Here is a 16,158-nt window from a genome sequence, read left to right on the forward strand (position 1 = left end):
AGACACTGGAGAAAGAGAGGAGAGGGGATGAAGAAGGACAGAGAAGTACAGAGATAGGGAGAGAGTAGATAGGTAGGTAGGTAGGTAGGTAGGTAGGTAGATAGATAGATAGATAGATAGATTGATTTCCAGCAGATTTGGCCCTGTAATGTTGAAATCAACTAGATTTAGCTGTCCTTCCTTCCTTCCTTCCTTCCTTCCTTCCTTCCTTCCTTCCTTCCTTCCTTCCTTCCTTCCTTCCTTTTTTGTATCTCTGGCCATTAATTTCTCTGGCTAAGAAAGAAATCTGTTCCCTTTTTGCACAACGCGGCTTTACCTCAAAAGGGAACAGCTTGACGGCATGTATAATTGTATCGTGAGGAATGCTGCCACAGTGAGATGGGCACCTACACAAAAACAAAAGTCACAGAATTTCCTACAGAGCGCCCCGAAGACATTGAAAAGATTGTAATGATCAACAGGCAAGGTTTTTTATTTTTTACAGTTTTAAAAAAACAGCTGGTTAAAAATGGAAGGAGCCTGGAAAAGGAAACCTTGTTAAGGTTTCTGTAAAAATGCTCAGCAAGGAGGGGTGGGAGAGGGAAATGCGTTTTTTTTTCCCCCATGATGGAACTCTTGATACAGGAAGTCCTCAACTTATGACTACAAGTGAGCCCCAAATTTACTGAGTGAGAGATGTTTTGCCCCATTTTATAACTTTTCTGGCCACATTTGTTAAGTGAACCACTGCAGTTGTTCAGTGACTAACACGATTGTTGAGTGAATCTGGTTTCCCCGTTGACCTTCCTGGTCAGAAAGTGGCATTCCCTTGGTAGAGTCGGACTCCGAGGGAGAGGAGGAACAGCCGACAGGGAGTGGAGGTGTGACTCCAGAGGTTGTGGAGGAGTCTGGGAAAGGGCAGAGGCCGGCTGGGCAGTCAGCGGAAGAACCAGACCCATCCCCTCTGCATCCTAGGACATGCAGGGAGGAACGGAGAAGGCAACAACTTGACTTATGAGAGAGGAAGCGGCCATGATCCCCTCATTGGTTGCAGCTGGGAAGAATAGTATATAAGAGAGACGGTTAAAACACAGTGTTGCCAGAAGCAAAACTATTTGGGCTGAAGTTATCTTGGTTGGTGTCCTTCCAACAGACTCTGCCTTGTTATCTCCTTGAATTTGGTAATGACTTATCCTGGTCCTGTGGAAATTTCGTCGCTGTGGTTTGTTTGGTTTTTTATTTCACCTCTCTGTGCTCATTAAGTTCAGACTGTATTGCTTTCTTTTGAAGACTATTTTTGAGTACGTTTTATCCCCAACCGAGAATTATTGAACAGTGGGGCCAAGTTGGAGGCATTAAAGGACATTTATTTACGTTTAGGATTTTGTTACGTTTGTGTTACACTCCGGGTCATCAAAGAAAGTTTCATAAAGTGATCACATGACCCTGGGACATTGCTACCGTCATAAATATGAGTCAGCTGTCAAGGATCCGAATATAATTTGCTATTAATCTTATCAACCACACCCCAACGTGAAGCTCCCCCATTGGAACCCCAAGCCAACTGGCCAAGCCAGGTCTTTTAAGCCCTTGTGGAAGGAGAGGAGGGTTGGGGCCATTTAATAACAATTTGGAGTTGGGCAGACTCTAACAACCCGTCCTCAAAGTTACGACAGTCTTATCCCCCACCTACCCATCATCATCTGATCTCAAATTTGGAACCCCTGGCAACTGGCTCCCATTTACCCGTTTACACCGTCTGCAGCACCTTGTGTTCACGTGATCATAGTTTGCAGCCTTCCAAGCCAGCTTCAGGCAAGCTTAAAAGTCGATTGAGAAGGCTGGATAGACTTAACGGACGAGTGATTCATTGAATGGCCAGGAACATCCTTTAAGTGCCAAGCCTTTGCACAAAATAAAAAGAATAAAATAAATAAAATAAAAGCCTATACTGAAGTTCTCCGAGTGTATTTTCCCACAGGTCACTAAGACCAACTCAGTGTTTCCTTAGTGTTTCCTAAAATAGCTGAAGAACATCGAACTACAAAATCATCTGGGGAGCTCTTCTCAGCCCCAGCACGCAATAAAGACACATACACACACAGAGAGAGAGGACAGAAGCAATTTAGAACTAAAGAGAAATTTCCTGATAGTTAGAACAATTAATCCGTGGAACAACTTGCCTCTAGAAGTTGTAAATGCTCCAACATTGGAAATTTTTAAAGAAGAGATTGGATAATTATTTGTCTAAAATTGTATAGGGTTTCCTGCCCAAGCACAGGGTTGGACTATAAGACCTCCAAGGTCCCTTCCAACTCTGCTATTCTATTCTATTCTATTCTATTCTATTCTATTCTATTCTATTCTATTCTATTCTATTCTATTCTATATTCGGTTCATTTTGGTTCTATTCTATTCTTTATTCTAGTCTATTCCTATTCCTATTCCTATTCTATTCTATTCTATTCTTCTCCTCTTCCTTATTCTATTCTATTCTATTCTACATATATATATATGTGTGTGTGTGTGTGTGTGTGTGTGTGTGTGTTTTCTTAAGTTTTCGCGGGCAGAAGGGCTATGGTATTCAGTTTTGTTCGGGTCTTTTCCCATGTCATTATAGTTATGCTTTTAAAGTTGTAGCAAATTTTCGGCAGAATCTCATCTGCCATCATCAGGCTTCTATATACACAGACCAACACAATACAGAAGCCTGATGATGGCAGATGAGATTCTGCCGAAACGTTGCTACAACTTTAAAAGCACAACTATAATGACGTGGGAAAAGACCCGAACAAAGCTGAATACCATACATGTAAGTACCCGTGAAAACTTAAGAAAACATATATATATTTGTTTTCGTAGATTTTCATGGGTACAGGTATGTAGGTCTAGGTGTGTTCTCTTAATCTTACATGGGAAAAGACCCGAATACACCTAGATATTTATATATATTCATATTCATATTCATTCTTTAGTGCCATTTATGCAGAGGCTGGTATGAAGACGAGTTGGCGGAGAGTGGGATCACAGAAGGGCTAAATGACAAAATAAATCAGTTCTCTGCTACCCTTGGAAAAATCCACCCGGTAGCTGCTTGTTCAGATACATACCGATATTTAATTAATGCTTTCGTTTAGAGTTGTTTTCACATCTCAGCCTATAATTTCAGCTGGAACAGCCCCAAGCAGCCAGTTACGGTTTGCTTCTCTCAAAGGTTTTCGTTCCGAGGACCAGAAGAATGGTGTGTGTTTTGGTCAGTTGCACCATCAACAGGATGTTTAGACTGGATTTGGTGTTTCTGCCCACCTATCGAGTCTTTCCCATGGATCTGGGGTGGACAGGTGTTGTTTGGGATGGGACAACTTGCCACAGCCAATTCACTGGGGCCAACTCATCATGGTCAACTCTCCACAACCAACTTGCTGTGACCAAGTCACCATGGCCAACTCGCCATGGGAAAATTTGCTGCGGGGCAATCTGTCATGCCCCTATCAGAATCTGATTTGGAGGGGGAGGCCGAGCAGCTGACAGGGAGCGGGAGTGTGGCTCTGTTGGCTGTGGAAGAAACTGGGGAAGGGCAAAGGCCAGCTGGGCAGAGCAGGGGAGAGGTTGTGCAGGGGAGAGGGAATTTGGAGGAAGATCCAGACCCACTCCTCTTCATCCTAGGGCACGCACAGAGGAACACAGAAGGGAGCAACATAGGTTGAGTGGCATGGCTTATGGGGGAGGAAAGGGCCCTGATCCCCTTCATTAGCTGCAGCTGGGAACACAGTATTTAAAAGGGGAAGCTGCACACAGCAAAGTTATTGGGAGCAAATCGTGAATTATCTGGTATCCTTGAGGCTTATCTGGGTTCCTGGCGTCTTCCCAACTGTGTGTGTTTTGCTGGGCTTTCAAGTCTGCAATTTCTTCTCCTGCCCTGTCAAGTTAATTACTGCAGCGTGGTTTGTGTGGATTTTTATTTACAGTTTGTATGTAGTTTGTTTTTGGACTGAATTTCCTCCACTGAAAGACTGTTCTTGGGAGAGTTTTTTCTCCAGCTGAAGGTAACCTGGACAAAGTTGGAGCAAAGTTGGGGCAAAGTTGGAGGTATTAAAGGGACATTTCTTGCTTATTTGACTGTGTTGCCTTTGTGCCACGCCCTGGGTCATCACACAATTCAACAATTTAACTTCATTATTTAAAATAAACAAAAAATCTATTTTAATTTTTGCCATTCACATATTCCTCAAGCATCCTTTCTTTAATGATTCTATTCTGCTATTTTTTTATATATTAGCGTAACTCTTGCCCCTCAGCGAGTTGTTCTGCAGAAAGTTGGTCATGGTGAGCTGGCCGTAGCGGATTGCCATAGATGCGATGTTGTTGTTTGATGTGGATGGAGTTGCAGTCTTGTCCCAGTATGTAAGCTGTTCTGTGTAAAGCTGCCTTTTGCAATTGGCTGACTGGGACTTTGTCAATGATGATCGTGTCCCAATGGGGCTCCAGATGTTTGGGAATTTGCTTTCTTTTGCCACGGTGGTTCCACTTTTATTTCTATTTTGTGATGTTCTCTGGATCTTTCTCTTCTCTTCTGCTGTCTCAGGGTACTGCAACGTCCATTATCCGGACTCTTTTGTGTTTCTTATCGACAATTATTAACCCTGCTGTGTTGTGTGGCCGATGCTTGTCTGTTTGAATACTGAAGTCTCAGAGCACTTTAGCTTTTCCATTTTCTACCACTTTAGTCTATTTTGGGGTCCCAGCAGTTCTTGCTTGCAGGCAAAAGGTATTCCAATGCACGTCTTTTGCTACCTGTAGTCAGTCTGGCCGATCTTCCTGCACCGGCCAACTAGGTGATTTATTTAAATACAAGAGTTTGGCATTTTTCCAAAACAGCATGCATTTGCATGAAAATCAGACAGACTGGATTTAGGTCTGCAAGAATCTTAGGTGGAGATAGAATCAGACTGATTCTTCCATCCAAATAAATGCTTCACAGGATCAATCCTAGGCCCCAGTAAAGGCTAAAACTGCACTGATGCGAGGGAGGGAGGGAGGGAGGGAGGGAGGGAGGGAGGGAGGGGAAGGAGGAAGGAAGGAAGGAAGGAAGGAAGGAAGGAAGGAAGGAAGGAAGGAAGGAAGGAGGAAGAGAAAATGAAGGAGGGAGGGAGGGAGGAAGGAAGGAGGGAGGGAGGAAGAGAAAATGAAGGAGGGAGGGAGGGAGGGAGGAAGGAAGGAAGGAAGGAAGGAAGGAAGGAAGGAAGGAAGGAAGGAAGGAAAGCCATATCTATTATCCAGTGACCTCTCCAACACCATCTTTCAGGCCTCTAAATTTTTATATCAAAAGATGACACAATTACAAGGCTGCCTAAGCCAATACCACTTACGATATATAAAACCATTTGCAAAAGCCAAAACTTCAATTCCATTAAGCTATGTTATTATTGACAAATAAGTTTATTCACTTCTTCATTAAGTCTCAGAGTTAATCTTTTCTCATTCTGTTACAGAACTGTGTAACTGAGCAAGAAAAAAAAAGATCGCTCTACTTACAGCAGCATATAAATATTTACTCACAGAATGTGGCTTTAATAATATATGCTTATAAATGTATATGCATACACGCTGCCACCGGGTTTTTTTAGATTATGAAGCAATGTGGAAGTACTTCTGTGCTGGGAGTTTAATGGTGACTAAGATCTGAGAAAGGCATTCTCCAGTATAATCTCTTGAGACAAATTAGGAAAATCCACATAGTTCAACACACATTATTTTATGTGTATCTGAAGCATTTGTATTTGAAGAGAAAACTAAAGAGCAGGACACCTTTTCCAACTACTGTTGGATCTTAGGAACTGCTGCAGAATGAAAGCATTATACTGCTAAGAATGTTGTCAAGGCTTAAAGTTTATTTATTTAAAATGTTATGTCTCAACTCTGAATTCAGCAAACGCCGAAGATGTTTATCCCCCACAAAAATGTTACAATACAGTGCAATTATTCTGGACAGGGATCAGCAGCCAAATCGTGCTTGGAACAATTATTCCCATGTCAGGTATTAGCTAGCTATTTACTGCCTGTTTCATATGAACCCCAAGAGTGTGGCATTGCTGTTCAAGGAAGAGTGAAGATTATCAGGGCAGGAAACAGGGGGAAACGCTTCTAAAAGGCTTGGGGAGGGAGGAATCAATAGACTACATTTTGAGGAGATTCTCTTGTATAGGGGATGCTGTTGGCCAACTTCATCACCGCGTTCATCGTTTATGTTATCTGGATTGCTTACTGCTCTCTGGTGTTTTTTTTAATGGCATCAACTGGAGTCAGGGAGTGATCAAGCAGAATAAAATAGTGTCTGTCTACCTGCATATCTGTCTGTCTGTCCATGTAGCTGTCTATCCTTCCGTCCATCTATCCAACACACCCCTCCATCCACACACATACTCCCTACATTTTTATGAATTGCTTTCAAACTTCGGATCCTTATTTGGTGTGAAGCCATTCTCAGCTGAACGGAAGGAAGTATTCATTTTACAGTGTATTTTTTTTTTCCTGAATGGGCTGAGTCTTAGTCACTGCTCTTGAGTCTTTGACAGGGGAGAAAAGAAAGCTTGATTTGATTTAGCTTGTATAAAGCGCAGCTCTTTGTAGTGGCATCTATCTTATTTAACTTCTGCTTAGGAGGCACACTATGCTCATCTCAAGTTCCCCTCTCTCTGAATCTCACCGTAATTAATATTTCATACTAAGCACCAACCACTTCTGCAAGGCGTGGTGTGGTTCTCTGGAACAGTGGTCGCCAACCAGTGGTCCCCAGCCACTGTGAATTTTCTGTGAGAAAATTTTGGTGGTCCGCAGAGAAATGTCGCCCCAAAAGCAATTAATCCTGGCTGCACAGGAACACAAGGCTGCGCCACCCACATGGCCCACAGGAACACAGGGCTTGCATTGCGAACAACATGAGGTAGTGAGGGGAGGGGGGAAAGGACTTGCCCCACGCGCCCCATGCACCTCGCCTGGCCACGGGACTGCTTCTTTCCACTTCTTTCTTCTTCTGCTTTTGGCTGCATGCACGGAAAGAGCAAACGTTTTTCTTTCTCTCCCCCAAACTCCACCAGAAATGAGTCTTTGGGTCCCTGCAAGGCCTCCTGCTCCAAGAGGCTGAGCCGGCAAAGACTCATTTCTGGTGGAGTTTGCGGAAGAGAAAGAAATACTTCTGCTGCTTCTGCTGCTTTCCTTGCATGAAGCCAAAAGTCTCCCTCTCTCCCTCTCCCCTGAGAACGGAGCTGGAGACGGTATCCTGCGATCCTAAATAAAGAATGATCGATCAGTAGGAAAACGGGGTGGGGAATTTTCCTGCAGACTTCTTTGGGGATTTTCCCAGGGTCTCTGGTCCGCGGGATTTTAAATGATGAGTTTGGTGGTCCCTGAGGTCCAAAAGGTTGGTGACCCCTACTCTAGAAAGTGTAACCCAAAGCAGCTGGAGCAGTAAAAAAACCCTTAAGATCTGGCAATTTATCACCACTTTAGAGATGTTTCCTTCACATCAGGCTGGGAAGAGGCAGAAATGTGCATTTTCCACAACTGATGTGATTTAATGTTAATCAGGACTTGGTTGAACTTTACTGTATATGCTGAGGTGCCTCCCCAAACAAGCAACTGGGTTGCTCAGCTGACCACAGACCAGTTCTCTGACACTGTACAGGTAGTCCTTGAGTTACGGCTACAAATGAGCCCAAAATGTACGCTGCTAAGTGAAATGTTTCTTAAGTGAGTTTTGCCCCATTGTACGACTTTTCTTGCCACCGTTTTTAAGTGAATCATTGCATTGGTTTAGTGAGCCATGCAATGGTTAAGTGAACCTGAATTCCCTGTTGGCTTTGCTTGCCAGGAGGTCGCAAAAGAAGATCGCGTGATCTATAATATAATCTATAAACGATCACCAATATAATATATAATCTATAAACGATTACCAATCTATCATCTTGATTTAAGGCACAAAACAACACGCAAAATTCATTTGATTAAAACCAGGCAAAAGCAGCATTTAATAGAACACACACCCCGCTTAATTTTTATGGAAAAGAAAGAAAGATAAAGAGTCCTGTGCTTTCTATCCCGGAAGGGCTAAGAAGTGGCAAAATGAAGGCTCCCATTCCAATAACAACAAAAGACACGAAGGGATTAGCCTTTCTCTTTCATTGTTTCTGGTCTTTCAGAACTGGGCTCCAAGGAAGCTCAAATGATTTAACTGTTATTTTTTTTTTTTTTAAGAGGTAAAAGCTTATCCCCAAATCAAAGTTTCCCTCTGATTCAAGCTGTCAAGCAGGGGGCCGGCTCCATTAGAATAGCTATTCAGAAAACTAGAAAGAAGCCTCTGGTATTTACTGATGCCCTTAAGACAATTAATTATAGATATAGTAAGTGACAACACTATGTGGCAGGCTAAACAATCTGAGGTTCCTGACAAATCTAATTAACAGCACATCAGGGGTACTTTGCCTCTCCTTTATATACTCTTGTCGGTTTTAAGGGTCTAATGAGGAACACGGCTTAAACATCCTTAGAACTTTCCAAGTTGGATCCAACGGCTTCAAACCAGACCTCCCCTTAAAACCATCGGGGTTCAAACACTTCACAAGTTTGGGTGAACAGAAAAATTCACCTCAAGACACCCACAAGCCATGCGAGAGTCTCCCCCCCAAAAAAAAAACCCTAACAAAAAAAAACCTCTGATGTGCTTTGAGTTAGTAGGATAATTGCAAATAAACCATTAGGTACCTTGTTTTCAGCCGATGCGTTTGGATCACATCCATAAAGAGAAGAAATGTTAAAACGCCCATTATGAATGTTTATTGAAATGAAAATGTGACACTTGGGTCTTTTAAATGGGCAACAATCAACAGCAGCCAATTTTATTTGGCTTTGTAGCATATGGATGGGTGGCTACTGCTTCTTCATGGCATTCCTGGTTTTTATCTGCTTTTTTAAAAAAAAAATCTAATAAAAGTGTCTATGTGTGCGTCTGTACAAACCCAAACAATTTGTTTTGGTTTTGTGCAGACATACAGAGACATATATATATTTAACATATATATATTTAAAAAAGGAGTCGCCACCTTGGCCACTTTAAGCCTAGAGGACTTAAATTCCCAGAATTCCCCAGCCAGCTACTTAGTATATTTATGATGGTTGAAGTGTCCAGGCTTAAAGTGGCCAAGGTTGGAGACCTCTGCTCCGAAGCACCTGAAGGCAGGACAAGAAACAACGGATGGAAACTAATCAAGGAGAGAAGCAACCTAGAACTAAGGAGGAATTTCCTGACAATTAGAACAATTAACCAGTGGAACAAATTGCCTCCAGAAGTTGTGTATGTTTCTCTGTTAAGAAAGCATTCTATATTAGTTTGTATTAGTTTTTAAACTTTTTTAAAAATCTTTTTGATGAATATATAAAGCACACACAGACAAACCTCTGAAACCAAAACCCACTGGGATCTCAAACAGCATAATTCTCTATCAGAAAACAAAACAATTCTGCTGTTTTTACTTGACTTTTGGTTTCGAAGCAAGCATGTTTTAAATAAGACTTCTGGTTTTGGTTTATTATAATACTGTAATAGTTCATAATGAACATCCCACCAGGCCAGTTTTCACTGCCAAATGGCTTTATTATTTAGCAAGGATGGATCTATATCTGAGGTGGCATGATAGGAATTATAACAGGAATAAATTAGATCCACAGAAATCAATTGTGCTTAAGAGATCACTTTCCTTTTGTTAAAATGTACTTCAGTAACTAAAAATACCTTTGGACAGATATCATCTTACACAAAAAGTGTTCTATATATTTATTATAATTGGTGGTGGCAATCAAGGAACATGCATTTTCCTAAAGACAGCCCTGGCTTTCTTATAAGCTTTAAAACGTTTTAAAAGAAACCACAATATTTTCCACTACTTTATAAAAACGGATTCCATTTTCTCCATTTCTGGCTTCAAGATGTCAAGGGATGGGAAGGACCAGACACAGCCTTGTGAGCTCATTAGAGAGGGGCATGCAAGCAAATATTTCAATTGAGGTCCATGCAAAATAAAAACATTTCCAAAAAAAAACCCCAACTTGGTTCTGAGTTATCCTTTGCGCCCCACCCCACCAAGACATAAATCCAACCTGCCCATCTTGGCTATCAAGAGAAGTATGAAAAAACATTTTCTCCAAAGGCAGATCTTTCTGATAGGTAAGCAAGCTATTCTCACCAATGCAAATTAATCCATTAGGCAGAATTATCTACGGAGATTCTCAGTCATCCAGGTCATGGTTGCCCCAAAGGTGCTTCTTCAAAAGGCAACTGGACTTTGTTTTTTGTTCCTTGAAGACATTTCGCTTCTCATCCAAGAAGCTTCTTCAGTTCTGACTGAAGGGTGGAGGATGGAAGGATTTATATTCCTAGCAGTCCAAAGTGCATGTTCCTTGCCGTGTCTATTCTCTGAAGAAAGAGTGCTAACCAACAGATGACTGCAAGGAATATAAATCCTTCCACCCTCCTTCCTTCAGTCAGAACTGAACAAGCTTCTTGGATGAGAAGCAAAATGTCTTCAAGGAAAAAAAATGAAGTCCAGTTGCCCTTTCCAAAAGCACCTTTCGGACAGCCAGTGTGACGAAAACCACACTTAAATACAATTCTCACTTAAATACAATCCCCCAACTGGCTAGTACAAGGCTGTAGAAAACTATATTATACTATACAAAATATATACAAGGCTGCATATTTTTAAGCTGCCACAATAATTTGGGCAGTGGTGCAGCTACTTCTTCCAAACAGACACGAATACCCAAAGTCCATACTTTTGACCGTAAGCCTCCTAGAGTCGCCTCAGCAAGATGGACAACACAGAAAAAGGCGTAGGTGTTGAAATAGAAACAGGCACAGGAAAACAGGTAATAAAAACAAAATATTCTTGGGGAGAAACCGGCAGGCAAACGTCTTACCCACAATCTTTAAAATACCTTGACGAAGTCCGGTTGCCTTTTGAAAAAGGACCTGTCCGATACCTTGTTCTAATTTTAAAAGGTAAGGTAAAGGTGTCCCTGCAGGTTTTACTCCGCCAGTTGTGGCTGACTTTAGGGGGTGTCCCAGAGATGCTTTTTCAGGAGGCAACTGGACTTCCTTGTTTGTTTGTTTTCTTTTGAAAACGTTTTGCTTCTCATCCAAGGAGCTTCTTCAGCTCTGACTGGATGGTGGGGAATGGAAGGATTTATTCCCCTTGCAGACAGCTGGTCATTTGCATCCTTTTTAAGAGGGTCGTTGAGGCCACCTGGAGGTTTTATCTGTGTCCTCAGGGTCACACCTGAGTGGTGCTCCTGGTTGCTGCAGGCTGCAATTTTCTTCCTCTGGACATCCATTCCTACTCCCCACACCATTCAAAGGCGGTTTGTCCCAAATTGTATAGCTAAAAGTCTGTAGAGGTTCTCAGGTCAACCATGACCTGGATGACTGAGAATCTCTACAGACTGTTGTGGTTAGCCAGCAGCAGGTGTGGATGGCTGAGGAGAGCGAGGACTCAGATGAGGGGCCAGGACCATCAGGGAGTGGACTGCTGCCTTCAGAGAGGTGGGGGCTGGCAGCAGCAATGAGGAGGATCCCGAGGAGCCTGTGCCAAGTGCACGTGCACAAAGGATTACTCAGAGGAAAGAACAATTACAGCAGCACAGGCGACTCGGGAGTAAGGCTGCAAGGTCATGGCCCCTCCCTCAGGAGGATAAAAGCCAGGTTTGAAAAAGCGTTCTTTGCAGAAAGCAAAGAAGCTCTTAAACTCAACTGGTGGACATCTTAGTTCATGTTTGGAGAATTTTGTAAATTAGTTCTTATCTCTGGGTTTTTGGCAGCCTTGACAAACAACTTGGCGAGGCTCTTTCTTGTTGGAGCTAATTAGTGGAAAGCAGCCTTCAGAACAGAATCCGTTATTAAACTTTAAAAGGTGGGGGCTGCTGCCTTTGTGTTTGCTCTTTGGGAATCCAGTTGGGTCAGAACACAGACTTTAGAGGGTGTTGCTCATCTCTGTTTCAAGGCCATTGGGCCAACACCGTCCGAAGACATTTCTGCGGTCGTCTGGCCAAGCATGACCTCACGGAGCGCTGTTACCTTCCCACCGAAGTGGGTACCCATGACTGTACAGGCTGAAGGAAACATCCAATGCTTCAAGTGAAGATTGCCAGCTGCTGGACCAGCCAAGCCTGCTCAAAGGACTGCAAATTTGGAAGGGGTGGATGGATGGGCTGGTGGAATTAATGCAATAAGGCCGAGGTCGCTCTCGCAATCTCGACTGAGGAATTGTTAAGTGTCAGGATGCCTTACGTGAACTTGGTGGCGGGGAGTGAACTATAAATGGAGAGGAGCATCAGCCTCTGCAATCGTATTTTTAAAATGTTATTTTTTAAATGTTATTTTAAAAAAAACAAAACACCGTGGCTCCTTACCTTTTGTTAATCGGCTTCTCATTTTTTTCGTATGGACGGATGAACCACTTCCCGATCCTGACGAAGTTTTTGTCCATCAGGCATCTGAAAGAAAGGAGGAAAAGAGGGCATTTCACTCGCAGAAATGGATGCTATCATCTTCGTGGCATTCGCCTTCGTCTCTTCGCATCCCTTATGATATTAGCCTTGGTCTCTTATTTGTCTCACATCATTGCTGTCTATCTGGGTGTCTATTTTAAAAAAGTGGGCGTCTCCCCGCTATCAACTACTAACAGACTAATTCTCACAGCATCAAAGCAGAGACCCAGCTGGCTACAAACACTAATTGAAAAATGTTATCTTTTACCGGATTAGTGTGTAAAGCCAGCCTTCAAAAAAAAAAAAAAAAACCAACCCAAAACAATAACTGATTAGTCAGATGTTTTTAAACCATAGTACTGACTTGAGTAAGAAGATATATTTTGATCCGCTGGTTCGGTACTGAAAGAGTTATTTTGAAGCAATAAAGTGTTTGAATTTTAATTAAGTATGCCTTAACAGCATTAGGTAAAGCTTCAGTAAATGAGACCCATTCACTCAGCATTATATTCTGGAGCATTAGAGTCAATAAAAAATCAGCAATGTGTCATTATGTGCATATTAATAGTTAACCCATTATCCAATTGCCTGTTCCTAGGTAGTCAAAATGGAACCACTTAGCATAAATGAGAAAGATCAACAGACTTGAGAACCTGCAAAAGAAATATTAATTAATATACCCTCCATCTGAGCTCTGCAACACAATTAGATCTAATCAAGTTCAACAGCCATGAAAGAGTGACTTGACTGATTTCTCAAGTGGGAACAGGGAACACCAACAAGGGCTAAAATACTGTTTTTATTTTCAGAAGCGGTTCAGCAAATGCAAGCCTTTCACAGCCGCTCAAATAGGTGTTTCTACGTGGACAGTCCCTAAATCCACAGTTATCTGGGGTTTATAGCACCGCCTGTATTGCAGCTCAAACACAGCAACAACTGGCAATTATTTGTTTTATAATTCCAGGGTAAGTCATCTTGTCATCTGCACCTCTAGAACTGTCTGGTTTGGCTCTGCAACCAGACAAGACAGACACGGACTTCAGAGGATAATTAGGACTGCAGAAAAAAACAGTGGCTACCAACCTGTATGCTGCATGTGAAAAAGAGGGCTGTGAAATAGATATTTTCAGTGATGGCGTTAGGGGAAAAACTGTCCTTGTGTCTGGTTGTTCTGGTGTGCAGTGCTCTATATAGTGTCGTTTTGAGGGTAGGAGTTGAAACATTTTGTGTCCAGGATGTGTGGAGTGCCATTGTAACTTCAAACAGTCAGTAAATGAACTTGTTGTAAGTCCAGAGCTACCTGTACTGGATTACTATTATTAAAACAAGTCTATATGAAGACAGTCAGGAGTCAAAATAATAGAATGATCAAACAACAGGTTAAATCTATTATTGAGGCTATGATGACAAAACACTAATTTAATTCCAAGTTTCCTATTTGTACTTTTTTTTAACAACAACAAAAAAAATACCCCAGTCCACTTCACTAACATGAACTGGTGCCGTTTCTATTTTAATATTGCTCCAAAGGGAAGTGAACTCCCCTTCTAGAACTTAAACTACTATTCGAAGAAGCAAAGAATTCTTATTTATAAGTCACAAAACTAATTTAAATACAGAATAGAAATAATCTGTTGAAAATTTGAGAGAGTCCCACACTGGGAAAATTAGGAGTCAAAAAAGAGAGGGGGAAGGGGGCTTAGAAAGTATTTCTTAGCCTTCAAATATTTGGGTTTGACAGAAAACAGAAGGAAACCCATCTCTAAAATTAGTAACTTGGGGTGTATTTTACTAATTCCTTGTGAAGTCTTATATTGTAGCTTGTTTTTTAAAAAAGACCAGCCAACAAGAGAGGTTTTGGCAAATTCTGAGATATCAGCCAAAAGGAGGAAACAGTTCATTAGCAAGCAATCAAAACCGTGGGGCCTTGCCAGAAATGAATGTTTGTATCAAACAATGGAAAGTTTAATCAAGATGACGTGAGGAATCGAGCCTTCACTTTGAAGAATTTCAAGAGGAATTCCAGACTGCTAATTCTACTGGATTTCCAGGCCTCGAATAATAGCATTTTCTTGGCTACTGGAATTTGAAGAGAAATTTCTTAGTTGTGCTAATTTGAAGAAGGGGGGAAAAACCGTTTAAACTGACTCCCATCCCATCAGATTACCTTTTGTTAGTAGCACAGAAATAAAAACACAGATAGTTCTCGACTTATAACAGTTCATTTATTGACCATTCGAAGTTACAACAGCGCTGGACAAAAACATGACTTACGGCTGTTTTTCACACTTACAACTTTTAAAGACTCCTGGTGATTCCTAAAAGAATTGGAGGATGAGGAGCGAATAAAAGTAGAAGTAAAAGTTTGGGATCTTAGATTTTGGTGATTAAAAAGGGCTCGCTACTCAATCTAAAAGGCAGAACATGTTTAAAACAAACGGGGGGAAATGAACAGTGAATTTCTCAGAGACCCAGGAAGACTGATGGATAAAGTTGAACTGAATGGATACTATGTCATCCCCCCCCGCCCCGATAAATAATGAGGCAATGAGGCATTTTATTCTCTTATGTTACATTGTTTTATCTAGTCCCTGAGACACACACACAAATATTATCTATTGAGGTAACTATCTCAAATGTTATTGATATAAAAAGTATCTTAAAAGTTCCTCTTCTCTGCTCCAGGTGCCCAAGTTCATAATAGCAATAGCCCTTAGACTTACATACCGCTTCACAGTCCTTTTACAGCCCTCTCTAAGAGGTTTACAGAGTCAGCATTTGATGAGAATCGAACTGCCAGCACTTGGCAGAGTTAGCTTGCAATATTGCATTCTAACACTGTGCACCATGGATGGATGGATGGATGGATGGATGGACGGACGGAAGGAAGGAAGGAAGGAAGGAAGGAAGGAAGGGGAAAAGGAAGAGCAAAGCAATAGCCCTTAGACTTATAGACCACTTCCCAGTGCTTTCCAGCCCCCTCTAAGCGGTTTACAGAGTCAGCCTCTTGCCCCCAATAATCTGGGTCCTCATTTTACCCACCTCAGAAGGACAGAAGGCTGAGTCAACCTTGAGCCTGTTGAGAATTGAACTCCTGGCAGTGGGCAGAGTTGGCCTGCAATAGCAATAGCCCTTAGACTTATATACCGCTTCACGGTGCTTTTACAGCCCTCTCCAAGCAGTTTACAGAGTCAGCCTCTTGCCCCCAATAATCTGGGTCCTCATTTTACCCACCTCGGAAGGACAGAAGGCTGAGTCAACCTTGAGCCTGTTGAGAATTGAACTCCTGGGCAGTGGGCAGAGTTGGCCTGCAATAGCAATAGCCCTTAGACTTATATACCGCTTCACGGTGCTTTTACAGCCCTCTCCAAGCAGTTTACAGAGTCAGCCTCTTGCCCCCAATAATCTGGGTCCTCATTTTACCCACCTCGGAAGGACAGAAGGCTGAGTCAACCTTGAGCCTGTTGAGAATTGAACTCCTGGGCAGTGGGCAGAGTTGGCCTGCAATAGCAATAGCCCTTAGACTTATATACCGCTTCACGGTGCTTTTACAGCCCTCTCCAAGCAGTTTACAGAGTCAGCCTCTTTCCCCCAACAATGACATCAATGATACTGCAGTCAAGAATTTAAATATGTTCACCT

At 42.1% G+C, this 16,158-nt stretch overlaps 1 protein-coding gene across 1 annotated transcript in view; it reads right to left on the reverse strand.

Moving 5' to 3' along the window:
• The window catches only part of MED13L (mediator complex subunit 13L), a 146,678-nt gene that overhangs the window by 68,260 nt on the left and 62,260 nt on the right, over nt 1-16,158 (reverse strand). The window contains exon 4 of the mRNA XM_026718603.2: nt 12,439-12,522. Within this exon, the coding sequence (XP_026574388.1) occupies nt 12,439-12,522 (84 nt within the window). The remainder of the gene's footprint in view (nt 1-12,438; nt 12,523-16,158) is intronic.

This window comes from Pseudonaja textilis, chromosome 15, assembly GCF_049901715.1.
Source record: "Pseudonaja textilis isolate UNSWEBS1 chromosome 15, rPseTex1.2, whole genome shotgun sequence".
NCBI lineage: Eukaryota > Metazoa > Chordata > Lepidosauria > Squamata > Elapidae > Pseudonaja > Pseudonaja textilis.